We start from the raw sequence: 27,982 nt of genomic DNA, 5'->3' as shown, positions 1-27,982 counted from the left end.
TTTACAATTTCTCTATGAATAACAAAAACAAGATATATCATGTAAACTAGTGAGCGTTGAGGTGCTTTTTGGCTGATTTTGTTACCCGCTGCCCAGAGAGCAAAGTTAGTTGTGTACACCCGTTCCAGTCTTAATGCTAAGCTAAGCTAACCAGTTGGCTGTAGCTGACTGTATACCTTTATATTATTGTGGTGGTATTGATCTTCTCCTATAACTCTCAGCAAGAAAGCAAATAAGTGCATTCTGAAAATGAGCTATTCCTTTAAAAAAGAGTCATGGCATTTAAAAAAAGAATGCAATTTAATATTATTTCTATGTACGATTTGGCATCACGATAGTAATACTTTTTAAATACAGTGATCTATTGAGTGATCTGTCTGTGAACTTCCATTTCTTCAGTTAGTAACACCACGTCTTTTTACTGTTTTAGCAATTATTTTAATATTTTCTCTCTTGTAAATATCCCCTTCAGATACAACAGTGATGTCATGTTCATCGCCTCTACACTGATATCTGTCGAGGTCTTAACCCCACACTTAACACTGGTTTTAAAAGTACACCATGTACAGACAGGTCACCATATAATTGTTCCTCCACAGAAAGAGTTCATCTGAGAAATATCTTTCTTGCATATTGTCAGTGTTCATAGTCCAGTTTTCTTTATATTCCCCTTTTAAGACAGCCTTATGTGACATTTGTGGACTCCTGTAACACAGTGTTAACAATGCTAACAGTTATGTTAACAGCATCTGCTTATTGAAGTACTTTGGCCATTTTCACGCTTCGTCACACTACTGTACAAGCAGCCAGAATAAACTGAAGAAAAGTTGTGTATGGTACAGTGTCGAAAGATTTTTCACGTGCCAATATTTACAAAACGCCAAATATTGGTAGATTTAGTATTAAGTGATGAACCTCATTTGTATTTCACTGCAAAAATCTGGCAGTTGATCTGAGACTATTTTGAAATAAAAATGTTCCCGATGTTTGACATCATTTTACTGCCTTTCTTCACTAAAGATGCTCTGAGCAGACTGGAGCCTCACTGGATTTAAGTGAATGGGCCTGCAGCTTATTGGCTGTAGTAAACACGCAAGACACTCACTCACCTGCTGAACAGCGCATTAAGCCAGCAGTGCTTGTCTCCCTTCTTGTTTTAATGGACACAGCTATGACGCAAAACTCTCTCGGGTGTGTCCTGCGTTGAGCTCTGAAGACATACTGTAGCCTCAGTTCACATACCGTGCAACTTTTACGGCGCAGAGCTCAAATGTTGTGCATTGTTCTTGCAATGTGGGGTGTGTGGATGCAAGGACAGGATTCATGTTCAGAATACTTGACTGTGACAGACTTGTAGTAAGACTTGTAAGATTAAAATATAAATATACATGTGAGGTACATTTATATTTTCCCCACAAAGATAAAAACAAGTATTTCCAAAATAATTAAGTTAATATTTACTATATGTGAGAAGTTGACCTTTGATTTGATGCACCTTTTAGTATCATCATACAGGAAGATTTATCCATGTAATTCGACTCTGACTAAATGAAATTCAACCAAGATAGATGATGAATCTTCACTCGAAGTCCAGGCTTTTCTTTTAAAGACACATAACAAAGTCCTGTAAGATAAGATAAGATAAACTTTATTAATCCCAAATATACTTTTTTTGTTTGTTTCAGCAGCATATAATACAAGTATTGCACACAGTTAGAAATTAAAAGAGCAGAAAATAAACAATTATACAATATTAACATCTCTATACTATTGAAGGGCTAAATTACAGCTAACACAATATAGAAGTGGGATATTATTTATATTTAGTTAAATTATTATTATATTAAATTAAATTGTTAATCATAACAGCTGATAAAATGAATCATTGGTATCTCTCTTCTTAGTAGTTTAGCTAGTTGTTGCCTAACACATATGAACATTCAGTCATTGCATGGGGTGTGATATGTGAAAGAGCAACTCTGTAATCTCGATGGCATTTTGGAAGCCATAGGAGAGCAGGAAATGTTTCATTCGAAACTACGCAAGCAAACGCCCCATTAAAAATAATTGTAATGCACACTAGACAATGGAAAACAATTAAATACCTATGCCTTTATAATAGTAGTGAATTACTAGTTTGAACATTCCTGCACGTCTGTCAAAAGTACCTGCGTCATGTATTGTACCTGCTGCACCTGCCTGATTACATTCCTCTGAGGTCGTCACTATTACTGTGTGCAGTGTAAACAGAGAAGAAAGCAGTTGAATTCTTTATTTTACGTAATACACATATTGTTTTATTAGTTTTGCTGTTCTTCTCTTTCAGATTGTACCAGGTAATAGGTCAAATCAAATAGTGATTATAGTTAAACAACAGGTCCTCTATTCCTACCTTTAGCAGAGCCATTTGCACGTAATGATTCCTACATAAAAACAGTGGCTATAATCCTTTTTTGGCCGAATAATCCAGACACGTGAGCCTTACATTTGATTGGGTCAGAAGTTGTGTGTCACTGCTTTTTAAAATTATTATTCTCATTATTATTATTTCTATGTCTATTTTGAGTGTTTTATATCAGTGCTACATCACATCACTCTCTATTTACTGTCAATCATCTGAGACCCAGAGGAGGGGGGGGTGCTTGCCCGTGCCTCGCAGCAGGGGGGAGCGCATGAAGCAGTCGTGCAGCGTAGTCACACGTCTTACCAGTTCTTATGCAACTCGCAAATATCTGTCTTTTCTATCTCTCTCTTCACTCATGTCTCTCTGTCTCTCTCAATGTTGGTGCGCAAATGCGCTTTTTTCAAATGATCCGGTGCTCTTTTTTTTGGCGGCGGGTGCGCATGCGCACCTGCGCACCATTTATGTGCAGCCCTGTATATTTAAGCAATAGCTCACGACAGGCCTTGGTATATGCTCATTATATCACAGCTAAGGGGCGTGGTTCGGCCCGACGCGAAGCGGAGGAGATTGCTTGATTTGACTTGTCCGTTTTATAATTAAGCAATAGCTCACGAGTCACGACAGGCCGTGGTATTTGCTCATTATATCACAGCTAAGGGGCGTGGTTCGGCCCGACGCGAAGCGGAGGGTCGACAACCCCCTTAGCGTGGCAATATGAAAGAAAAATACACACTCTAATAATAATGATGTTCAAAATAAAATAGTCCCTCCGTTGCGTTCTGCCCAAAACATAGTGCAAGGTAGTTCCTATGCAACAACACTAACCGCAAGCGAACATATTAGACAGAGAGCGTTAATCCATTATTTGGCTGTTTATTTACATTAATGTGTATGTTGCTGTTTATTGTGCATCCACTGAAAAACTGTCCAGCATCAGTAGCATGGCTTACGTGGTCACTTGTATAGGTTGTTCGAGGCTGTTGCTTGGCGTGGCGAGAATATTGCTCCACTTTCTCCGGTCCCCGAGATTGGGCTTCCAGTAGCTCTGGAGAGAGCTTTCGCACCTGTGGCCACTAACAGTCATAATTTCTCTGCTTTGTTTCAAGACCCGCATCAGAAAGGTTTTGAATGGTGGTACTTTTCCAGTTGGTCTACCTGCTCTTCACGTCGCTCTGCATGTCGTAGTTTAGGTGCTTTTTTTTTCTGGAGATAGGCACTGCTCAATTCACTCCTCCATACTATAGTAAGACCCCCCCGGAGGTCGAAGTTAATCTTAAATGTTTCCATTTTATGCTTTGTAAGTTTGTTAGGTAACGGAAGAAATGTAAATATATTTATAAAACTGACAAGTCAAATCAAGCAATCTGATTGGTCGATAGCGTTTTTGCGGACCTCTTTGATTACAGATTTGAAAACATCGTTGCTTGCTTTAAAAGTAGCACAATTCATTATGTCAAAGCTTGGAAAGTATCTAGATACCCCAGCCCTAATGCCAAAGGAACTGCACACTGAATATGTTTTGCCGTTTGATGTCTATGTCTGGGCCGCTGCGTAAAAAGGAGGGTTTCTGCCCCGTTACTTCTCCGCTGCTTTGTTGTTCCAGTATGAACGCCCAACGGTATACTGTTTTTCTCAGACACGGAGGGATACTGACTTGTTGTGAAAAGTAACTTAAAATTCTACCCGTGGTATACGCTCAGTATATCACGGCTAAGAACCAATCAGATTGCTTGATTTTACTTGTCCGTTTTATAAATATATATATACATATATATATACAGTGGGGCAAAAAAGTATTTAATCAGCCACCAATTGTGCAAGTTCTCCCACTTAAAAAGATGAGAGAGGCCTGTCATTTTCATCCTAGGTATACCTCAACTATGAGAGACAAAATTAGAGAAAAAAAATCCAGAAAATCACATTGTCTGATTTTTAAAGAATGTACAGTATTTGCAAATTATGGTGGAAAATAAGTATTTGGTCAACAACAAAAGTTCATCTCAATACTTTGTTATATACCCTTTGTTGGCAATGACAGAGGTCAAACGTTTTCTGTAAGCCTTTACAAGGTTTTCACACACTGTTGCTGGTATTTTGGCCCATTCCTCCATGCAGATCTCCTCTAGAGCAGTGATGTTTTGGGGCTGTCGCTGGGCAACACGGACTTTCAACTCCCTCCAAAGATTTTCTATGGGGTTGAGATCTGGAGACTGGCTAGGCCACTCCAGGACCTTGAAATGCTTCTTACGAAGCCACTCCTTCATTGCCCAGGCGGTGTGTTTGGGATCATTGTCATGCTGAAAGACCCAGCCACGTTTCATCTTCAATGCCCTTGCTGATGGAAGGAGGTTGTCACTCAAAATCTCACGATACATGGCCCCATTCATTCTTTCCTTTACACGGATCAGTCGTCCTGGTCCCTTTGCAGAAAAACAGCCCCAAAGCATGATGTTTCCCCCCCCCATGTTTCACAGTAGGTATGGTGTTCTTTGGATGCAACTCAGCATTCTTTCTCCTCCAAACACGTCTAGTTGAGTTTTTACCAAAAAGTTATATTTTGGTTTCATCTGACCATATGACATTCTCCCAATCCTCTTCTGGATCATCTAAATGCTCTCTAGCAAACTTCAGATGGGCCTGGACATGTACTGGCTTAAGCAGGGGGACACGTCTGGCACTGCAGGATTTTAGTCTCTGGCGGCGTAGTGTGTTACTGATGGTAGCCTTTGTTACTTTGGTCCCAGCTCTCTGCAGGTCATTGACTAGGTCCCCCCGTGTGGTTCTGGGATTTTTGCTCACCGTTCTTGTGATCATTTTGACCCCACGGGGTGAGATCTTGCGTGGAGCCCCAGATCGAGGGAGATTATCAGTGGTCTTGTATGTCTTCCATTTTCTAATAATTGCTCCCACAGTTGATTTCTGCACACCAAGCTGCTTACCTATTGCAGATTCAGTCTTCCCAGCCTGGTGCAGGTCTACAATTTTGTTTCTGGTGTCCTTTGACAGCTCTTTGGTCTTGGCCATAGTGGAGTTTGGAGTGTGACTGTTTGAGGTTGTGGACAGGTGTCTTTTATACTGTTAACGAGTTCAAACAAGTGCCATTAATGCATTTAACAAGTGGAGGACAGAGGAGGCTCTGAAAGAAGAAGTTACAGGTCTGTGAGAGCCAGAAATCTTGTTTGTTTGTTGGTGTCCAAATACTTATTTTCCACCATCATTTGCAAATAAATTCTTTAAAAATCAGACAATGTGATTTTCTGGATTTTTTTCTCATTTTGTCTCTCATAGTTGAGGTATACCTTGGATGAAAATTACAGGCCTCTCTCATCTTTTTAAGTGGGAGAACTTGCACAATTGGTGGCTGACTAAATACTTTTTTGCCCCACTGTATATGTTTTTTTTGTTTACAAAATGTAAGTTCAGTGCTACATAACTTTCAAGAAAATATTTTGTTAAATTCTACGATTGTTTTCAGTTGCTTATACAATTCAAACTATTTTTTTTTTTTCCTGCATATTATTAGCTATTTTAACATAATATTCTTAAAGGGCTCGGGGTACATTTGGAGCAGTACCAAATTAAAACATTATATATAAGATGATTTAATGGCAATACTTGACTTATTCAGAATGGAAGTTGCTGGTCTAACCTTTTTTTTCCAGTACTAGGGTTATTTACTTCTGAATTTAGGATTTATTTTATACTCCTAATCTGTTTATGTTACAGCAGGAGATTCTGCAATAGAAAATATACAAAGTTTTGTTACAAACTTCTATGAATGTGTGTGTTGGCATGCAGTCCTCAAATCCCCATTCATTAATTGGTGCGTGTGTGTTTAAATCAAGTGTAGTGTTTGTGCCGAACCCCCCGCTGTGGCTCGTGTCGCTCTCTGATCCCTCATGCTACGGTGACATCAGGCTCCTGTTTTAGCAGGTGAAGAGGAGGGGGAGTCCGGTGATTATCTAATGCTCTCTCACAGCCATCTGAAGAGCTTCGCAGAACCACTTCTGATATTTAAAAAAACAGATTTAAGCTGTTGTGGAGAGGTGGAGCCACGCAGAGTTGCCGATAGAGCAAAAGGTGGTGTGGCCGCCGTGAGTGTATTGCTAAATCTAATCCTCTCTGCAGGCCACAGTGCCGGCGAGGTCATTAAGATTGTACAGTTGGGTATAACTCTGGAAACACAGTCAGGGTAGGATCTTCTCGTTTATTTGTTAATCTTGTGTACTTATTGTCAAGTATTCTGCTGTACTGAGAAGGAGAAGGGGCTGACTGCAGTGGAAATGTTGCCGGTAAGATTACAGTTCACTGTGGTGTCACTGGAGCGGGCAATGTCCCACTTAGACTTCCCAAGCTCCTTAACTTTGTCCTCTTGATTTACTGGCCTCTGATCTTACCTTGTAAAAGAGGAAGTACAATGTGGACTACACCGCTTGAGCACATGCTGCAAATTGTGCACACTGCGCAGTGCAAATGAAACACGATTAAGGATATATAGCCGATGAAGCCGGGGGAACACAATGATGGGAAAAATACATAATCATACATATATCCTTGAGTGTGGTTTGTACAGCAAAAATTGGCTATTGTTTGGGAGTGGATAAAAGTGAAAGTGAGGTATGTTTAAGTAAGAGAAGGAGGCTGATATAGTGGCAGAGGAGGACGTTTTAGTAAGGGGCTGCAGCACTGGGTGGCTTAGGATTGTCCAGGTCTTATGGGGATTTCAGAGTAATCTGGATAAGGACCGAAATATCTTGAAGGTGAACAGTGGAGAAAGTGCTCGGCTCCTCGTTAATCTGTCTTCTGTCTTTATTTAATTTACACACAGTGGTTGATACCCAGGACATCATGTACTGTATATTTTTTGTCTTTAAAGGGGCACTCAATTGATTGTTTTAACCCAGTCTTGAGACTAAAAGTCTCAAGACAATTAAATAATAATTAGATAACAAAAAGCTGGCCTAACAAATTGGAGATGTATGTGGGAGTTGAAAAAAAAGTTGCATTTAGGAGGCAGGGAAGGTGTAAGGCAATGTAGGATGCAGTGTTTTTGGAGAATGACCCATACTAGGGATCAAAAGTTAGATATCTATCTTTGATTTTAACCATTTAAAAAAAAAAAAGTCCCCTTAATTCAAAGAGGTGCAGTAATAAATGATTGCATTAACACTTTAACCGTGCATGCTTGCTGCTGTATAGTTTCTGAAGGCTGGCTTTCATCACCATACAGGCTTAGGAGATCTCGTACTGAGATTCAAAAGTCAGATTTTCCTCAAATGACTTTTCCTTAAAATTGGATAATAAAGTTGGCCAGGGTCATAGTTTGTACACAGCAAACACAACTTTCATACAAATCATTCGAAAAGACAAAGAGGGAAATTGGACACATTTAAATAAATGCAGCCACAGGAGTTGCATAACATTCAGGGTCTTTAAAACCTCATATTTCTTTTGACATGAAAGAAATCCCAGCCTCAGTTTCATCATCATAGTACGGTTTAGCTTGTATGCATGTAGCGATCACTATGTGTTTTTCCCCATGTTTAATGAGTGTGTCTCTCCCCTGCTCCTGCTCGTCTTCACATCCCCCTGTGGGCCCATGTGTGAGGACTCCTCTGAGCTCAGGCTCCGCAACGGGCCTGTCGGCAGGAGCTGCTGCTCTGCCAGGCCTCAGTTACTCTCGCTGGCACAGTGACGCACAGATCACATACACACCGCACCACTGTGGACACAGGGTACACACGCAGGGCCTAGGCAGCGTCACGAGCTGAGGGAATGCAGCATGTACTCTGATGTCAGCCGCGTATACATACAATCCAATTACACGTTTAGTTTGAGAAATATTAACACCTGATAGACTGTATATGTAGGAGCATAATATGCATGCTGCTGTACTTTGTTCTTCTAAGAATCTGTGACAGTAGACAGTAGGTAGGAACAGCCATTTTTATTTTCAATTAAAAAGAGAGATTGCACTAAAGCCGCAGTTCATCTCTAATGGGTGTTTGTCGGATATGAAGGTGTGCAACCTGAGTGAGAAATAGGGACAGCTCACCAAGGATGGAGTAACCTTCCCATTTTCTGCAAACTCTGTATTTTTAAACCACGGACGTCATTCAAGGGGGTTTGGGACTGAATTCCAGGACAGTGTGTGTGTGTGTGTGTGTGTGTGTGTGTGTGTGTGTGTGTGTGTGTGTGTGTGTGTGTGTGTGTGTGTGTGTGTGTGTGTGTGTGTGTGTGTGTGTGTGTGTGTGTGTGTGTGTGTGTGTGTGTGTGTGTGTGTGTGTGTGTGTGTGTGTGTGTGTGTGTGTGTGTGTGTGTGTGTGTGTGTGTGTGTGTGTGTGTGTGTGTGTGTGTGTGTGTGTGTGTGTGTGTGTGTGTGTGTGTGTACTATCTGGTGAGGTAGGAGAGATGTCACTTCAGACAGAATAAAGGTCAGGGCTTACTCTGGCACTGCACTAAAAACAAAGTCAATCTGTGCATAACGCTTCACTTTCTGTCTTTATGTTGTATTATTTTGTTGTGTTATATCTAACAACGGCATGTTAAGCCAGCATATACAATTGCGAGCTAATATTACTAAGAATATTTACTTACCTAGACTTGTTAACATTTCAGAGTTTAAATCATCAGATTATAACAGTATACACCAGGAAAAGAATACTGTCACATGATTGGAGGGGCATCCAATATTTGATGTCATGATGTTTTACGTATACATTTACATGATGTGACGGGGTGTGTCAATATTGTGATATGATATGAAGTAGCAGTTGGGCAAAACACTGCAGATTGTTTGTTGGTGTCTCTGTTTAGGCTTGGTGTATGGACATCATTGAAGAGATTAGATGGCTAAATGTAGGCTCTAATAAAAAGAAATCGGTAAATAATGTCAGACTTAATTATATTTTTCCAGTCATACGTACAGAATGGATGCGATTTATTTGGAGGCCCACATACGGGGGGCTTCCAAAGACTTGCTCAGTCACCTTTTTGGATTTTGGGGCATGGCTTGAAGATATGTGTTCTAATTGCAAATATTTGTCTCTGATATTTTTGCTGATCTTTTCTTTGCCATGATGAAGAAAAGAGACTTCCCAACCCTTAAACGTGTTCAAATGTTGCCATGATTTGCCCCGGGGGATGTCCTTATCAGCAGTTGTTTATGTGATTTGCTTTTTATAAAGCACACTCTGTTTGTAAACCTGGATTTAAACTAGTTCCAAGTTGCATCAGCTGCTACCGTGCACATGAATGTGTCAATGCACATATGCAAACACACAAAACCTCGGAAACACTTGGCCTCCATGCCAAATTAAAGCACCCTATAGGAAAAGAAGAATGATTTTATGAATGATTGACTGAAAATCATTGAAAAGTTTTGACGTAATAATTGTTCTAGACCTATTTTCAAGAGAAATAGATTAACGTATAATTCCCCAAAAATATGGCCTTTTGCTACTTTAGTGCTAATTTAATTGTAAACACTCATATACTCTAGTGACTTTTCTCTGTCTTCCTTTATTTTGTAGACTCAATTATTAATTAAGTTAAGAAATCAGGAGGATTAATCGAAGACTTCTTAAAACAATTAATATGTATTTGTTTTCTTAGACATAGGAACAGGAAAGATTATAAAATGTTAAAGAAGAGCAAAATAAACAACAATCTGGATGAGTAAAATTGATTTGAATTTGTGCACACAGTCAAACAATTGTCATAGACAGTGAAAGAAGGCACGTTGTTCATCTCCTGACATGCATCTGACACACAATGAATAACAAGAAAATAGATATTAGATGAACTTTAAAACTCGAACATTTCATTGAATCTAGTTTTTCTAATTACAAATATATTAAATTAATATTTCTTTACAGGATATTGTAGTTTCTGTTCCAGGAGATTGGTGTTTCCTCTGTAGTGCGTTCCACCAGACACAGAGAGAGAGAGAGAGAGGGAGAGAGAGAGAGAGAGAGAGAGAGATATGTTCTGGGACAAACTGATCCACAGTGGCCTAGTTTCCCTCTGCCATGCCAGTGACTCAACTAAAGTCTTCTGCCTGGCTGACTGTGGGCTTGGTCACCATGGATAAGACATGTGGACGCAGACAGAATACACACGGTTGCAGCATTTTCTTCTTAACCAATGAACTGCATAAACACGTTAAATTACTTTTATTTCGGTTGGGGGGAGGGTGTGTGTTTTTCACTGCTCTTTGTCTACAATATTAAAGCAATAGAAAATAATAAGAGCAGGGACAAATATTTAATGATCAGAAATTCCTCATACATGTTTTATTTTTCCTTTTTAATATTATGTGTAAAAGAAAGACTTGTCTGCTGTACATCAGGATACAACAGAATATGAATAGAGTTGTAACATAACAAACCTTAGGTAACAGGGGGTTTGTTGTATGTTGTGTGTGAGCCCCTGCGTGTCGACGAGTGCGTCGTTCTGAGAGTAATGGACAGCAGTGTGCAGGAAAAAAAGGGAACACATTAAAGGAAAGGAAGTGCTGCTAACGTGGGAAGTTGTATTAGTGTCTTGACTTCAGCAGTCTGGGTTTAATCACAGACGATGTGTGTGATTCTTACAGCAGCTGTGTACTGGAGTCATCGTTTTATGTATTCGTTCCAACAGGGGGATTACATGAAATCCATAGCTGGGTGCAAATTAAACATTTTTTTAAATATTATTTAGAATTCTGAGCAGTAATATGAAATCCCTGCTGGGAAAACAATACCGACACTTTCAACTCTGAGTTCTCGTACACAATAGTCACTTTGCCACTTTGCCATCATTTGCTTCACACTGGGCCAAGAGCCAAAGGAGGTTTGAAGGCTATGAAATAATCTGATCAGCCTTAAAAAAAACATGTTGTAGTTTTTGCTAGATGGTATTCAGGCAGGAATCACCTATGTATATATCTGTATTGTTCTACCCCAGCATGCTCTGTCGAAATTGTTGCACTATATGGTCCACTATATAGTAACTATTCTCGTCCGTAAGTCTTCTGAGAATTAATGTACTCTATTTAGCAAACTAAAAATATACCCCAATGCACTGACGCATGTAGACTAACTGAGGACTACCTACATGGTGTTTGAAGGAAGGAATATTATCCTAAAGTGTTCATTTGTATTGCTATTTAGTCCCCTAAATAAATAAAAAATGTATACAGTGATTAGGAAGTAGTGAGAGATGTTGGACTCCTCCGCAGCGGTGCTTGTTAGAGGGAGGCTATCCCAGCATGCATTGGACGAGAGGCACAGCAACATCCCGACAGTTTGCATGTCTATAGCAGGCCTTTTACCAATGATAATTTTTCTAAAATATACATAATAAAAATACACATTTACAGTTAACCCATGCCACAGAGTGTCCTAAGGGACTTATGTGCATTCAAAGTCAAAAGCATTTAGTTTAATGTTTACTTTAACTATCTTGTTTGGATTCAAGGTGTGTCCTCTGCAGCTTGCCTGGCAGTTTAAAAAAGTCCAAAACACAAATAGGTGGATATATGTTTTTGCCAAATCCCATTTTCTATCTTATCATTGTTTCTTTCCTGAAAAAAGCTGAAAAGCTGAAAAGCAGCCCCGTTTTAGCTTTGACAATGCACTTTTCCCAAAATCCATTGTTGACTTATCCAAAACCTGTATGATTTAAAGTCAGTTGAAATGGATTTGACTGAGTTGAGGGATGTTTTGCCAGGCTGGTCATTGATCGGGCTCAGGTATGAAACCCCATTGTTATCAATGGCTTCAGAGCTGATCTATGGGCAGCCCATGATAGTGGCCACACATGAAAGTGAATTATTCTCTCTGATGTAACACACACAGCATGGGCAGCTAGCCACACTATCTGAGTGGCTCAGTGTGTGTCACTCTGTGCCATTTAGCCCATCACTTAGCTGTGTGTGTGTGTGTGTGTGTGTGTGTGTGTGTGTGTGTGTGTGTGTGTGTGTGTGTGTGTGTGTGTGTGTGTGTGTGTGTGTGTGTGTGTGTGTGTGTGTGTGTGTGTGTGTGTGTGTGTGTGTGTGTGTGTGTGTGTGTGTGTGTGTGTGTGTGTGTGTGTGTGTGTGTGTGTGTGTGTGTGTGTGTGTGTGTGTGTGTGTGTGTGTGTGTGTGTGTGTGTGTCCACTGTGGCTGGGGCTCCCCTCTAATCAGACCTAATGAAGAACATTGATTCATCTCCATTTGATTAAGACTTTTAGATGAGAACACACTGCAACACTTTGACAATGCTGATCTTGTCTAATGTCCTAGTGTTGTCAGTTCTGCAATCAATGTGGGAAAGTTTAAAGGAGGCAAACGTAGTATCAGACAAAGAGGTGTGAAGAACATGTCAGACGTAGAGAGCGGTTTCAAAGCGAGGGATCTGGAGATTGTTAGAGAACAGCAAGTATTCCTAAGAAGCATGAGCAGGGGCATGCATCCCAAGATTCCCTGCATCCTGGTCCCAGCTCTGGGGTGGAGGAAGCTGTTTACTCTTTCTATCTCTCACTGCTGACGTCGGCGCACCGAACAATGTCATCCAATTTCCTGTTTTTCACTTTAGTGGAAAGCCACTCTCCCTGTGTGTGTGTGTGTGTGTGTGTGTGTGTGTGTGTGTGTGTGTGTGTGTGTGTGTGTGTGTGTGTGTGTGTGTGTGTGTGTGTGTGTGTGTGTGTGTGTGTGTGTGTGTGTGTGTGTGTGTGTGTGTGTGTGTGTGTGTGTGTGTGTGTGTGTGTGTGTGTGTGTGTGTGTGTGTGTGTGTGTGTGTGTGTGTGTGTGTGTGTGTGTGTGTGTGTGTGTGACAGACAGAAAAGCTGGTGGGCTGGAGGAGAGGAGGAGGAGATCTATAGGGCAGGATACACTGGGAGCAGGATATAGGGTCAGAGGCAACTCCGCTATGTAAATACATTAGGTGTATTGAATGAGAGAAGCAGGAGACCGCAGACTGTCCTGAGAGCTGCTGGGGATGACACCCCCCAGCTCTCTGATGGTCTCACATCGGCCTCAACGAGGAAGAGCGGAGCCATATTTAAACTGTCTTTCTGGAAACTGTCACTTTAAGTTATTTTTGTATTGCCTTTTTTTTCATTTTGAATTCCAGCGTGTAAAGGTCACCTAGTATGCAAAATCCACATTTTCATGTCTTTTATACATAAACATGTGTACCCTCTGTGTAAAGACATTCTGGAAGTTTCAGGAAAAAAGATTTGCTCACTTTTTGTCCTGATCCATTTATATAAAAACCTGTCTGAAAAAAAAGATTTTGGCCACTTTGTGATGTCGTAATGTTTTTTTTGGCTTGTGTAACCATTAGCCAATACCCAACCAAGGTAAACCCCCCCCCCCACCCCATCGTATCACCTGAATCTCCTCCTAGAGCACCAGGGGTTTATGGGCTGCTGCAATGCATGATCGGTATTTCGACATGTTTTGTATATATCTGAGACCTATAATATATTGATGAAAAACAGTATAATAGGGGACCTTTTAAGATACTTGCAAGCTGGCATGACACAGTATGAACATTTCATGTCAAATTATTCAGGTAATAATAATATGCTGACCATCATCAACCTCTCGTAACCCTTTTTAAATTGGCACATAAACATACTAGAATTACTTAAATGTTGTCAGGAATCACACGTTTGTAATACATCACAAATGGGACTCATCCTTAACAAGGTCACCGAAGATGGTATGGTCCCCCTGCGTAAATAAGACTTCAGAAAATAGCAGTATTGTGTGACATCTGGCTCTAAATGTCAATTCTCCCCCATAATAGCAAGCTAGACAGCTTTTCAAGTCATCCATGTGAGGATTTTTACAATAGATAAATTTTTTCTCGTGTTAAAATCCTACATCTCCCTTACTTGCCAGACTGGTTCACCAACAAGGAAAAGCGGGAGCCGGGCCCCAAACCCTCAGAGGCCCCAGAGTCTTCAGGTCCGCCCTGTGGTAATTGGCTTGTTGTAATTAGGTTTAGAGATTTAGTTGTTTGTCGGATCGGTATCAGCACAAATCCCAAACTTATTAAGGGAATCACGTTTTTGCAATGAGTCCTTTTATATTTACAGATTCTTTGTCAATATCATTTTGTAATTCAAGGTGTCCTATCAGCTACATTTATGTAATCGTTATGGGATATTGACTCAGTGTTAAGAACCACAGCACCCCTTACATTAAAACGATTACAATGTCACAGGATAACATACATATTTGAAGTTTGGGAAAATTAGGCTTTATTTGTGGTGCTACTGAACTGTTTTGCTTATTCTTAGATTTGCTTTTATTTTCCACTATCTTGATATGGTTTCTAAATTTTCTTTGTTGCTGCCCTACATGCCAATAAGCATTAGGGCGGTTAACATGAGAGAGCAGTATACAGCACCAGAAACTACATTTCCTAAAAGCACGTTGAACTAACCTCTTTTAACAGGATGTTAAAATAATTTATATATAGAGTTAATAACTTTGAGCTATGTGTACATAATAAATTAGTTACTAACAGTATTTACAAAATGATCAGTGACTGAGAGAAACTCAAAGTTTTAAAAAGCTTCATAGCTCATTTTTGATAGCTTGGGTTTGAGAGGTCATTTTACTCTGGAATCAGGGGATTTTAGAAACCCCAGTTCCATAGGTTTGTGAAATGTGTTTGAAATAATGAAAACTGTAATGGCATAGAGCGCAGACCGTATTTTGAGACGTCTGCAAGTAGTGTATCTGCCCTGTTTTTCAGATACGATACGATAATACTTTAATGGTTAGATCAAGTCTTAAATTGTACTTGCATCACAGCAGCTCCATGTGTAACATAAAGATAGACAAATATCAAGACACAATATATGAAAAACAAACATAACAGCACAATCACTGAGAGAAAACCTGATCAAAGGTCCACATGGCACATACGCTTTTGCAGCGAGTTTAATCCAAATTGGGAAATTAGTTTTTTCTGTAATCCTACCGACAGACAAACAGGTAAACAACTTGAACTGAAAACACAACATCTTTTGGTGAAGATAATTAAGAAGACTTTGTCCGATATCAATCTATATATGAAGATATGGCAAATGTATACAAAATCACACGTATACGAAAAACAATGTTCAAAGAAGAAACTGCTCCAATATTATGAATTATTCCAGCTACTTTAAGTTTACATCCTAAGTTTTAATTACATGTTGCTCTCAATAATTAAAAGGACAAAACAATAACATCATAAAAAACAAATAATCACGGTACTGTATGATTCCTCTGAAAGTCATAGTGACGTTTATTTAAACCCCAGCTTAACTAGACAACTAAATCAAGATGAGGTACAAAGACCAGCATGCTTTAAATTTAAATCAGCCCTGCACTATGCCCTGCTGCTCAACACTCTTCATTGAGAAGTGGCCCAGTGGCCCGACAGAGCTAGAGGTCCAGTGTGACTGGTACACACAGCACACACAGCGCGGGACGAGGATTACGTAGGCACACACTCCGTACTCTTCGCCTGCCTGGCCTACATGCTCACTCACTTCCCCCTGCTTTGTTTGCCTCTGGTTGAGTGCCAGTGTGATGTTTGCGGGATGCAAATGCTTGGCTGAGTGATTCATTGCAGTGTGTGTGCGTGTGTGTACTGTACAAGAGGAGTATGTTGCCCGAAGAGGCTGGCAAACTGGTTCAGCTGCGTGTGTGTGTCAGGATATTCTAGTTACAAAACCTCAGCTGCAGTTGCATTGGTTGTGTCAGTGTGGGTTAGAGAGGGAAGTCTCCCTGGATGGAGACAGAGCGCTGCTGTAGCGAGGCCTCGGCTCGCTGGAGGCTCTGTGGCCAAACTCCATACTTCAGGACTCCGACCGACCTCAGCTAGCTCGCCAGCACACGGCATTGCAATGGAAACATGACTTCTATGTGTGGCATATTTCTTGTGTGGCCACTATCTGTGACATTTACCCGTAGTAGTCCATAGAAGCGTTTTGTTTCACTTCCACATGGTTGGTTTGAATCTTTCATCAAAATGTATACGCATTACATTAATGCACACAATGTGGACAATAACTGATTTGCTTACTGCACATATTTTACATTTTATATTATGTAAATACTGCTTTATTTTTTGCTTATTTTTTTGTAATATTATTAGTGTTCTTAAAATAGTTCGCTATCTGTGTTTTTTAATTTTTGTTTTACTTTTATGTATGCACCACGACACCAAGTCAAATTCCTCCTACACGTCAACCTACCTGGTAATAAACCCGTTTCTGATTCTAACGCTGAGGGCTGAGTTATTTGTTCCGACACACGTGGTCTGATTCATTGAAATCACATCTGACAACAAGAAAACTGGGTCATGTTCAGTCAAACCTTTTTTGGGAAAAGCATGTGCCCTTTCCATACGTTAGTCCCTGCCTCTCTCACTAACACATGCATACTGTCTCTGAAGTGCCCATGAGCCTATCATGCGACCAGGTCCTCGTGTCTGTGAAACATCAGATGATCACAGAGCATCAGCTTGCAGCCATCATGATTCCATACTCCTTGTTTGCAGACGGCTACAACAAATGGCCTAGTGTCATGATGACGTCAATAAGGCTACAAGCGAGGGCTAATCAGCTTTTTTTCTCCCCCCCCCATTTGTTGTTTCAATGGAGCTCTCAAAAAGGCTTACAATTTAACAAGAAGTGATTTACTGCCGCCCGACACGCTCTAAAATTCCTCTCTGTATTCCTCCTCACATGTGTAGATTGTTTACAGAGAAGAGGAATTCTACAGGGATGGCGGTCCACAAGGGGCTTGGTTGCTATGGTTACTAACCCCTGAGCTGGCTTCCATTTAGCAGGAAGGGAGCTAAATTATTTGCAGACAGAAAAGAGTAAGGTCATATAGCGAAAGTGCAATGAGTTGATAAGTCTGTCTTATTAATTAGAAAAATCGAAAATTATCTACTTTAGTGTATAGTTGTATTGGATAACAAGAGGTTACATTACTTACATTTATTATAAATGTATTTGTTTTTGCTGTTTCAGCCAGGTCCAAAAACAAAACAAAAAATATCAAAATATTATGTTGCGAATACTGCCTTGAAAATCGAGTATGTATGTAATGTACAGTATGTTGGTATCAAAAGTAAAAAGCACTGCAAAATGGCCCAATTCATGGTGTTCTATTATTAGATTTTAACTACTGATATGTAAACATTTATGCAGCATTTTACTGTTAAAACTGGCCAAGGTGCAGCACATTTATTGACCTAATGTACGGCGTAAAAGCCCAAATCTAAAACATACATTTATGTCTATGATGATGTAAGAGGTTGTCAGTTCCTGCACTTAAGTAAAAGAAGCAATATTGTAGTCCTTTATCTAAAATATCACAAAATGTGAATATTACCGTTTCAGTGTTATACTATGTTACTACTTTTATCAAATAATGTATAAGAAGCATTTTAGTGTTGTAGTTGGTTAAGGTGTAGCTAATTTTATTTTGGTTGACATTTTGTTAAATCCTTGATAATAATTGATCAAATAAAGACATGGAATGGGAAAAATGGAAATACAAAATGGCCTCAAAATTGACATTCCGTAAATATAAGTAGGTTAACAGACAAGAAATGTCCTATTTGGTGATTTAAAACTGCTCTTAAAATTGAGTTACCACCATGCTTGTCTCCATATAATGATTTAATAATGTCAGAAACGGATTGGTTTTGCCATTATTATTATTATTATTATTATTATTATTATTATTACTATTATTATTGTTGTTGTTATTGTTATTAATATTACAAAGCCAATGAAAACTTAACACACATAACTGAAGAAATATCTCTGACTTGATTTATGTCTAATCCTTGTTTTCTTGTTATCTTTCAGACCACATTAACAGAGGTGCAATTTGGACCAATGAAGTTATTTAAAGACCCACTTCAGGTATTGTAAAACAAAGCCAAACATCTGAATGATTGATGTTTATGTGTTGCAACGCATTACAGCTTTCCACGTAACAGCAGAAGTGCTCCAGGGAAATGTTTATGTTCATATCATTTAGGGGCTTTTAGCTGAGCCCTGGGGCTAAACATGGTGTGACTGTCAATATTTGGCAGTCACACCATGTAGCATTTTTCTCAGTATTAGCATTTCAAAAACGTCACCTTCTATTGTTTGCATTGAGAACTAATCTTGAATTTCTCAAAGGTACCACACCTCTTTGAGAGATTAAAGGGAAAAACCGTCCCCATGCAAACATTCAAAGAAGAGGAAGAAAAAAAAAACTGTTAATGGATCTATTGTGTGCAGGGCAGCCTTGGGTTGTCAAGGCAACTAGGCCAAACATTTATGACCAAGAACATACCATAATGAACAATGCACGTTATGGAAGGAGCGCACAGAGGATCCATGCACCAGTGTGGTCACTGCAAACAGGACATTCTCTGACGTTCAATGGGTCATTATACACTTTGGTACTGCACTCGTTTCTTTGGCAGGCGCTGTTGCTCATTGTTTGAAAACTTGGGAGAAAAAGTCAGACTTTTCAGAATTTGTAAGAAATTTGAGAGTAAACTTAATTTGGTTTCAAGGTTGCATTAAATAACTGAATAATTAACATACCATTTAGCTGGAAATGCTAAACATTTGCTGCTTACAGCTGCCCAAATGTGAGGATTTTCTGTTTCTCTTTGTTTGGCTAAATTCATTTCCAGGTTTTATAGTGTGAGATAAAACAAAACATTTAAAGACGTCCACTTATGCTCTGAGAGTTTCTGATGGGCATTTGTTCCTAACTTTTTTTACAGCCCACAGACAAAATAATAAATCATGAACATAATTGCAGCCCTGGTGTAAAGTAAAATATATATATAACCTTTATTTGAATACCACAGCTAAACTGAGTGTATCAGTAATGAAAAGCAGTCAGCGGTAGTCAAAGAACAGCAATGCATTAAACGTCCTGCATTTATGCCACAAACTAATGTCTGATGCTCTCCAGTGTGACCACAGTAGGAAAACGAGGTAGAAAGATATCCCCTTCCTGTTTTTGTCACTCACAGCTGATCCTGTCATGCCCTTCTCCGCTCTACTCCTCCTCTTTTCTCGCGGCTCACAGGATCTGACCGGGCCCTCTCTGGTTTAACAATGATCTTTTCTAGGCAGAGAGTTCAAACCCTGCCAAAATGCTCGCAACTCCCTGCAAACTGTTTTTCCCTCTTTCTGTCTTTGTTTCTCTTCTAAGTTCTCTGCCTTTTCCGTTTTTTCTTTGGACCATTAACAGTGTGTCCTCACTTAAAATGTACTTCGAGTTCTACTGGCCTGGGTGTGTTATTACGGAGTGAGGCCTATCCTTGTTGTCAGTGCAGATGGATCTGAAAAGACCTTATCTCAGCCTATATTACCCCATTCCTCCACCTCTTCGGGAATGTTGACTTTTCTACCAACATCCCAATGTGGAATTCTGATCTAATTCCCTGTGCGTACCGAACACAGCTGCAGGACTCAGTGGTGATGTATTTATGACCCGGACACTTTTTGCCGCTTGCAGGGAAACTGTTCGGAATATGGTTTGCATTAGCAAAACCCCTCACAGGCCTGGAGCCAAGTACTTAAATAAAGCTACAGCGATCATGAGAATGAATCAAAAGGACAACTGTCAGAACAAGCAATCCTCTATCCTCTCATTGTTTGGAGGACAGTAGCTCTAGTTTCTCCAACAAAGTCACGTCTTTGTGCCCTAACTCAATTAAACAGGTGTGATGCAAACTCCAAACCGCAGAACAAACTTTCCCTTCTTTACGTTCATCCTGCTCCCTGCCAACAGTTGGAGATGACGTCTGTTTGAGAGAGTGACTCATGAATCTGCTCTTAGTGCAGCACTGCTCCTGGAGGCGGGCCTAACTCTCTGGTCCAGTATTTACGCAAGCAAGAGGTTATATGAAAGTGTGCTGGCAGAGAGGGAGCACGCTCCCAATGGCTGGCTTGACGGTAGCGGCAGCACTTTGTGCCACAGCCTTGGCAGGCCGGAGGCAGGGGCTGCGGCCGGTCAAGGCCACCTCAACTAATTGTGTCATAGATCACGGCAGTGGACAATAAAATCTGTGACGCACCCGAGTACGAGCTGAGCCTGATCAATCAGGGCCTGTCCGCGGCAGGCCTGAGGTCAGAGTCAAGCCCACAGTGCATAAGGACGACATGCGCAAATGAGCGAGAATGCACCAATGATGACATGACAACTCTGAGCTGCTGGCACTGAAGCATCAAATCCACATTTTCCTGTAGCGCTCCCTCCTCTTGTTTCTTTCTGAACACGCTGTGTAGCACAGGGTGGAGGCAGCTCATCTGTGATTATATCCAACATTCTAATCAAATCAAACCTACATATCAATTAGCTCTCTAATGTTTTACAACAAATGTTATGTCCATCTCCTCTCTAAATACTGTATCTCTAGTATTATTTGATTAAACCAAACAAATAATCTGTATGTGACACATTTAGCATTTCTACGGCAGGTATAAACAGAACAATCAACTAGGAGTTGCTTTCTCTAGTCTAGGTGATAAGCATTTCTCTTTATTTTCTGTCATTTTATTTTCTTACTGATTAATTGTTGAATCATGAATACATGTGCAGATATTTTTGCTAAGCCATCTCTCTTTCTGCAGGTACTTTTAGTTTTTTCCAAAGAGGACAGTCAGAGTAATGGCTTCTGCTGGGCATGTGAGAAGGCCAACTTCAGGTGCAGCATGGCACGAACACCCGAGTCGGCTCTTGAATGTTTCTTGGAGAAGCATCATGACCTCGTCATCATTGACCACAGACATTCCAGACACTTTGATGCTGAAGCACTATGCCGGTAGGCCTCTTCACTTCTCTTCATTCTCTTCATTATTTGTAACGATTTCCTGTTGTATCTCTACAGGGATGCCGTGCAGTGTTCCCTCAAAGCTCTGTCAGATGAAATCAAGTTCCACTTTACCAACACATCACGTTCCAAATATGGGCATTTGAACTGATTTCAGACTTAATGCAATCTAAGGTTTTATTATTAAAGACGTGGTAAAATAATGTTTTCTTACATCTAAACTCTCCAGTCATTTTTTAGCTGTTAAGTTGATATTGTAAAGTTTAAGATTTTTACTCAGTTGTAATTTTTCATCAAAACAACAAATGAACAACATGTCAATCAATCAATCAATCAATTAATCAATCAATCAATCAATCAATCAATCAATCAATGTTTATTTATATAGCCCAATATCACAAATGTTACTTTTGTCTCAGTGGACTTCACAGTTTGTACAGAATATCAGTATGACAATACGACACCCTCTGTCCTTAGACCCTCACATCGTACAAGGAAAAACTTCCGGAGAAAAACCCACAGTTTAAAGGGAAAAATGGGAGAAACCTCAGGGAGAGCAACAGAGGAGGGATCCCTCTCCCAGGACGGACAGACGTGCAATAGATGCCGTGTGTAAATTGAAAAGATAATAAATTTGCAACATAGGTAGACCAAATGTTTGGAAATGCATGTGTGTATAATAGGAAGATGAATCCACGAGGATATCCATCCAGGACTTATGATCCAGGACCACAGCCACGACTCCAGATCCAGGACTCGAGATCCATGACACAGGACCGCAGGATCATCCATGACTCCGGATCCCGGCGTATATAGACACCAAAAAGAAAGAAATTTGGGGAAGCTGGGTTAATCGGAACATGAGAGTACACAGGTATAGACAGAGAGAAGGAAGAAGTAAGATGTCCCCCGACAAACTAAGCCTATATCAGCAAAACTAGGGGCTGAATCTAATCAGCCCTAACTATAAGCTTTATCAAAAAGGAAGGTCTTAAGCGCACTCTTAAAAACGGATAGGGTGTCTGCCGCCCGAACACAAACTGGAAGCTGATTCCACAAAAGTGGAGCTTGATGAAAGGCTCTGGCTCCCATTGTACTTTTAGAGACTCTAGGAACAACCAACAACTCTGCATTCTTGGAACGCAATGCCCTAGTAGGACAGTAGAGTATAATGAGTTATTTAAGGTAAAATGGCGCCTGCCCATTAAGGCCTTTTGTAGGCGAGAAGAAGAATTTTAAATTCTATCCTGTGTTCTATAGGGAGCCAGTGTAAGGCAGCCAGAACAGGAGTAATGTGGTCCCTTTTCCTAACTCTGGTTAGTACACGAGCTGCAGCATTTTGAATCAGCTGAAGCGACTTGACAGACTTCTTGATACACCCTGATAATAAGGATTTACAATAATCCAGCCTTGAAGTAACAAATGCATGGACTAGTTTCTCTACATCGTTTTGAGGCAAGATATGTCTGATTTTTGCAATGTTACGTAGATGGAAGTAGGCGGTCCTTGAAATTGATTTTATGTGGGTGTTAAAGGATAAATCCTGATCAAATATAACACCAAGATTCCTTACAGTCTCACTGGAGGCCAAATTAATGCCATCCATAGTTAGTATATCTTTAGATAATTTGTTTCGTAGATTCTTCGGGCCAAGTACAATAACTTCAGTTTTGGTCGTGTTTAACATCAAAAAATGTAAGGTCATCCACGTTTTTAAGTCCTTGAGGCAGTCTTGAATTTTATTTAGATGATTAATTTCATCAGGCTTGATTGATAAATATAGTTGAGTATCATCCGCATAACAATGAAAGTTTACAGAATGATTCCTTATAATATTGCCTAAGCATATATAATGTGAACAAAATAGGTCCGAGCACTGAGCCCTGTGGCACTCCATGGCTAACTTTGGTTTGCGTGGAAGATTCATCGTTGACACGTACAAACTGAGAGCGTTCAGATAGATAGGACCTAAACCAGCCGAAAGCAGTTCCCTGTATGCTAACTAAGTGCTCTAGTCTTTGCAATAGGATATCATGGTCAATAGTATCAAATGCAGCACTAAGATCGAGCAAGACAAGAATAGAGACAAGTCCCTTGTCTGAGGCTATTAGAATGTCATGTGTGACTTTAACCAGAGCTGTCTCTGTGCTATGATGTGTTCTAAAGCCAAACTGAAAATCTTCAAATAAATCATAGTTTTTTAAGTAATCACACAGCTGTTTTGCGACTGCTTTCTCAATAATATTTGAGAGGAACGGAAGATTAGAAATAGGTCTATAATTGGCTAAAATCTCTGGATCGAGGTTGTGCTTTTTAAGAAGCGGTTTTATCACTGCTTCTTTGAATGATTGTGGAACATAGCCTGATAATAAAGACATATTCATGATATTTAATAAAGAAGTGCTAATTAATGGAAAAACTTATTTTAACAGCTTAGTTGGAATCGGGTCTAAGATACACGTTGATGGTTTAGAAGAGAGAATCATTGAATTTAATTGTTCAAGGTTTATGGCTGAAAAGCATTCTAGTTAACTATCTAGTGTAATATTAGAACTTAATTTGCCGGGAGCTGTTGATAATACTATACTGGTCAAAGGCAAGAGGTCATTAATTTTGTTTCTGAGAGTAACAATTTTATCGTTAAAAAAGCACATAAAATAATTACTACTGAGTGTTATGGGAATAGAAGGCTCAATCGAGCATTATTCTTATTCTCATCTATTAATGAAGAGTAGTAGTCAAGAAACTCTGGAAGTAGAACAATTATTAAAATATTAGTTAATAAAGCAAAAGTGCAAGGTTACTTCAACTTTAGAAACAACATTGTATTCATACTACCACTGGAAAGGTTCAAGCCGTACGTTCGTACTTCGAACCAATTTATACCTTTTTAGTAAATTAAGTAGTTTATCCCATTTGTAGCCAATGATTTAACATTGTTTTTCCTGTTTAGACTTCTCTGCTTGCTTGGTCAATAACTCTCAATCACAGCATATTGTGTTCAGGTGTTACATCTGACTCTATCCCTCTGGATGGGTAGGTGGATACAGTTACATTTATTTCAGCTATTTTAGTGGCTGTCATTAAGAGCCGAAAACATAATCCAGACCAGATGATGTTGAAAGGATAGCGCTTGTGTGTTACAGAGCATTTGGTAACACGTGCAGTCATGGCTCTGTGCGTGGGGTAAATGGACGGCTCACTTTGGGCTCCGTCGCTTCATCCCATGCTACCTAGCGGAGGCATGTTGATGAGAAATGAGCGGTGCATGCCCATACCACCCTCTATCTTTAGCCTCTGCCCAAACCAAAAACACATTTACAAACATTAATTTGCCCTGCTCAGCGTGTATGTTAACCCCATTCATTTTGGCCAATCCATATGTTCAGTGTACACGCACAGGCTCTGATGGGGAACTAAAGGGCCTTTATGACCGCTGGCTGGGGGAAACCACAGGCGGATGAGTGGCCCTGTACACTGCATTCTTTCAGAGGCCTCGGCCTGCACACCGAGCTCCACCACTGGGCTCGGCCTGCCTGAGAGAATCGGAGCGTGAAAAACTGAAAAATACATTGATTTGATGCCATGGGCTTTTCCACCAGCCTGCTCTCTGGCTAAAAGGCTCTCTCTGTTTACATTCAGGTCAATTAGAGCGGTCAACTCTTCAGAAAACACTGTGATAGTCGCCGTTGTGAAAAGGTATGTCAACTTGCTGGCCCTACTCCCAGCTACTACCTTTTACTTTTCTCTAACTGTCTTTTTAAGTTGTTAATGATTAGGAGTATTATCAGAATAAAATATCATTATAGAGCAGATCATGTTTTTATTTGGGTGCTAACACGTTTTCTATTTTGAAGGCCAGACAGAGAGGAAGCCTCTGTGATGCCCCTGATCAACGCCGGCTTTAATAGGGTGAGCGAGATTCCATCCATAATCGTGTGTGTGTGTCTTCTACTGCCTGTGTTTGTATTATTCTTTCAATATGCTTTTTTATATCCCTACTGTCAACACTGTAAGGCAGGAACACGGTTTGTAAATCATCTTTGTTTGCTCAGGAGACATGTGCTTTGAGTTCCTTGTACTTGAATCATTGTAACTCATGGCATCAGCAGCACTATAACAACCCTTTAATGGATACGTTTATATGAAAATGGGATTTTAGTGTTCTTTGATTGATCCCTGCTGTCCCTCTGACTTTTAGAGATATGTGGAGAATGCCAATATGATGGCCTGCTATAACGAGCTGCTACAGTTGGAGCATGGAGAGGTGCGGGCGCAGTTCAAACTGAGGTGAGTCCTGTACTTTGTCCTGTACCGAGTTGTGGTAGCATCTACATTTTGTACTATAATTCAAAGCTGTTGCGCTGAGAGCAAGACATTAGAAACATACTGTAAGCTGTTGAGGTGATAGCCAGTAGATCCACAGACAACAAATATTATGATTGGTATGCATTTATTATTATAAATATTGCTTGTTTTTATTATTTTACATAATTTGATAAACTGTTTTATTTTATGTTTAGTTTTTAATTAATTGAATGTCGTTAGTCTTGTTCTAGGTTCCACTTTTAAATATTTTTCCGTCTGGGTTTTGTACTTTTCTTTTTTACCTACTGTTTTATCACTTTTATTTCAGTCAACCGTTATTGCGTTATCCATCTGTTTTATTCTATTTATTAAAATATTTTTAAAAACTGTGTGGACAAAGAGAAAAAAAAGATGGTTTGTTCTTTAACAATTGTCCTTTTTTATGCGATTTGAATGCTTTTTTTATGTTTATATGTATAAAAATAGTTGCTGGACCCTCTGCTTGTTGCTTTTGTTAACGCAACTTCTCTGTTGTCTCTCTACTTGTATTGCAGGGCTGGAAATGCTATTTTCACAGCTCTAGAACAAAGCCAAGAGGCCATAGAGATCACTTCTGAAGATCAAGTAATTCAGGTGGGTTTTATATCCTTAAGACTTGTAGTTGCTTTATTGTGATGTACAGCAAGTCCTTCTCTTTCTTCTTCCCCTTCTTCTCTTTCTCTCTCCCCTTCTCTGCTGCTTTAGAGCCTGTTCATATCTTGTGATCCCGGAGCTCAGTTCGATAGATGCAGTTTCTGTCCTTCTGAATGGCTCCTTTTGTTGCCATCAACACACTTTATCCCGTGACATCACGTTATGTTTTCACATGACATATGCTATATATGTTTTTGAGCTCTGTGAACTAATCAAATAATGTGTCGCCTTCTCTTATGATTGGCAAGGTTCATATGTCGTCAACTGGACTGAGTGTAAAGTAATTGTAGATGTAATAAACAGTCATCTCCGATTTGGCTTCAACGCTCTTGTTTCCTCTCCTTTGCAGTACGTGAACCCGGCCTATGAGTCGATTATGGGCTACCAACGAGGCGAGCTAATAGGGAAGGAAATAATAGAAGTGCCTAAAAGTGAGAAGAATAAGCCTGATCTCCTTGAAACAATAAATTCCTGCATACGGAAAGGAAAGGTAATATGCATTCATTAAATCATCTATTTTATACATTTCAGTTCAAATGAATCAGATACCGTATCTCAGGGTAAAATAATCACATCTATGTGATAGCTGATACTCTTACAAACACAGTTTTCACATGAAGACTATCGTCTCACAATCAGATCACAGATCACACTGCAGATATTTGCTCCTGCCTTTGTGTCTGTGCATGCATGCGTGCACGTGCATCCATGTGTGCTGTGAGTCCGCACCACTGGCCATCCAGCAGCTCTGTTTCATGTGCATAAGAACAGCGGCTGATGGCTGTGCTGTAATCTTACTACACAGAGAGCGAAGGTCAGTCTCAGACAGGCTAACAGCAGGAATAGTCTTTTTAAGCTGCCACAGCCGTCTGTAGGTGGGGGGACATGAAACGAGCGCACTGGACTCCAGGAGTGCCCACCCGCCCAATCCATTAAAGCAACTTGCTGCTCTGTGAAATACTCTGAGCTATCCCGCTTTACCACCTTACATGCACCACAAACACTGCTACACCCAGTCGTCAACCATCTTTTGGACATTTTCAAACTACTGAATAAAAAAACTGTAGCCGTCATTGTTATAATGGATCATTACTCTGCTGTATATTTTCTATGTCTATGTTTCATCTCTCTCTTTTGGTTTTACCTCGTTCCAGGAGTGGCAGGGGATTTATTATGCCAAAAAGAAGAACGGAGACAGCATTCAGCAAAATGTGAAGATCACACCTGTAATTGGACAGGGAGGGTGAGTGTCCGTATGTCAAGGCTCTTTCAGTCTCGCTAAATATAAATCACCTTTTCTGTAACTGAATAATTACACTGGACGAATATGACTGTCTCCTGGTTTACTAATTAACTTTTGTCATTAACAGAAAAATCAGACACTATGTGTCTATCAACTGGCCTTTACATGATAATAATAAGGTGAGTTTCCAGTTTTGCTGATAAATAATGAATGAGATTATTTATTTTCTTGCCTACATGTAACAATTTGCTTTTTTATTCGGTCCATGCAGAGTGATAAATCCACTGAACGTGTGCAGGCAGAGTCTCAGACAGGTAAGATCCATACTCGACACTGTATTAGGCTAACATTACATGTTGCTTACATATTTCAGATTTAGTAGTTCAGGTTTTCTCTGCTGTATAGTTATCAGCATTAGTGATGGAAAATCTTTCCATGACGATGTCACTTGTGATCGGTCACAAGGTTTGAGGATGTGAGGGCCAACAGTGTGTTTGTCA

General features: G+C 39.9%; 1 protein-coding gene across 1 annotated transcript in view; it reads left to right on the top strand.

The window, feature by feature from the left end:
- Positions 1-27,982, top strand: part of pde8a (phosphodiesterase 8A) — a 48,787-nt gene that overhangs the window by 7,421 nt on the left and 13,384 nt on the right. Inside the window, 10 exon segments of the mRNA XM_079662384.1 lie at positions 18,258-18,314; positions 21,039-21,229; positions 24,881-24,937; positions 25,096-25,150; positions 25,440-25,528; positions 26,101-26,179; positions 26,589-26,729; positions 27,394-27,482; positions 27,610-27,661; positions 27,754-27,796. Coding sequence (XP_079518510.1) covers positions 18,258-18,314; positions 21,039-21,229; positions 24,881-24,937; positions 25,096-25,150; positions 25,440-25,528; positions 26,101-26,179; positions 26,589-26,729; positions 27,394-27,482; positions 27,610-27,661; positions 27,754-27,796 — 853 coding nt within the window.

The sequence above is a fragment of the Notothenia rossii genome, assembly GCF_949606895.1.
Source record: "Notothenia rossii genome assembly, chromosome: 2".
Classification (NCBI taxonomy): Eukaryota; Metazoa; Chordata; class Actinopteri; order Perciformes; family Nototheniidae; genus Notothenia; species Notothenia rossii.
The sequence above is the reverse complement of the archived record's forward strand: the minus strand, read 5'-3'. Positions and strand labels throughout refer to the sequence as shown.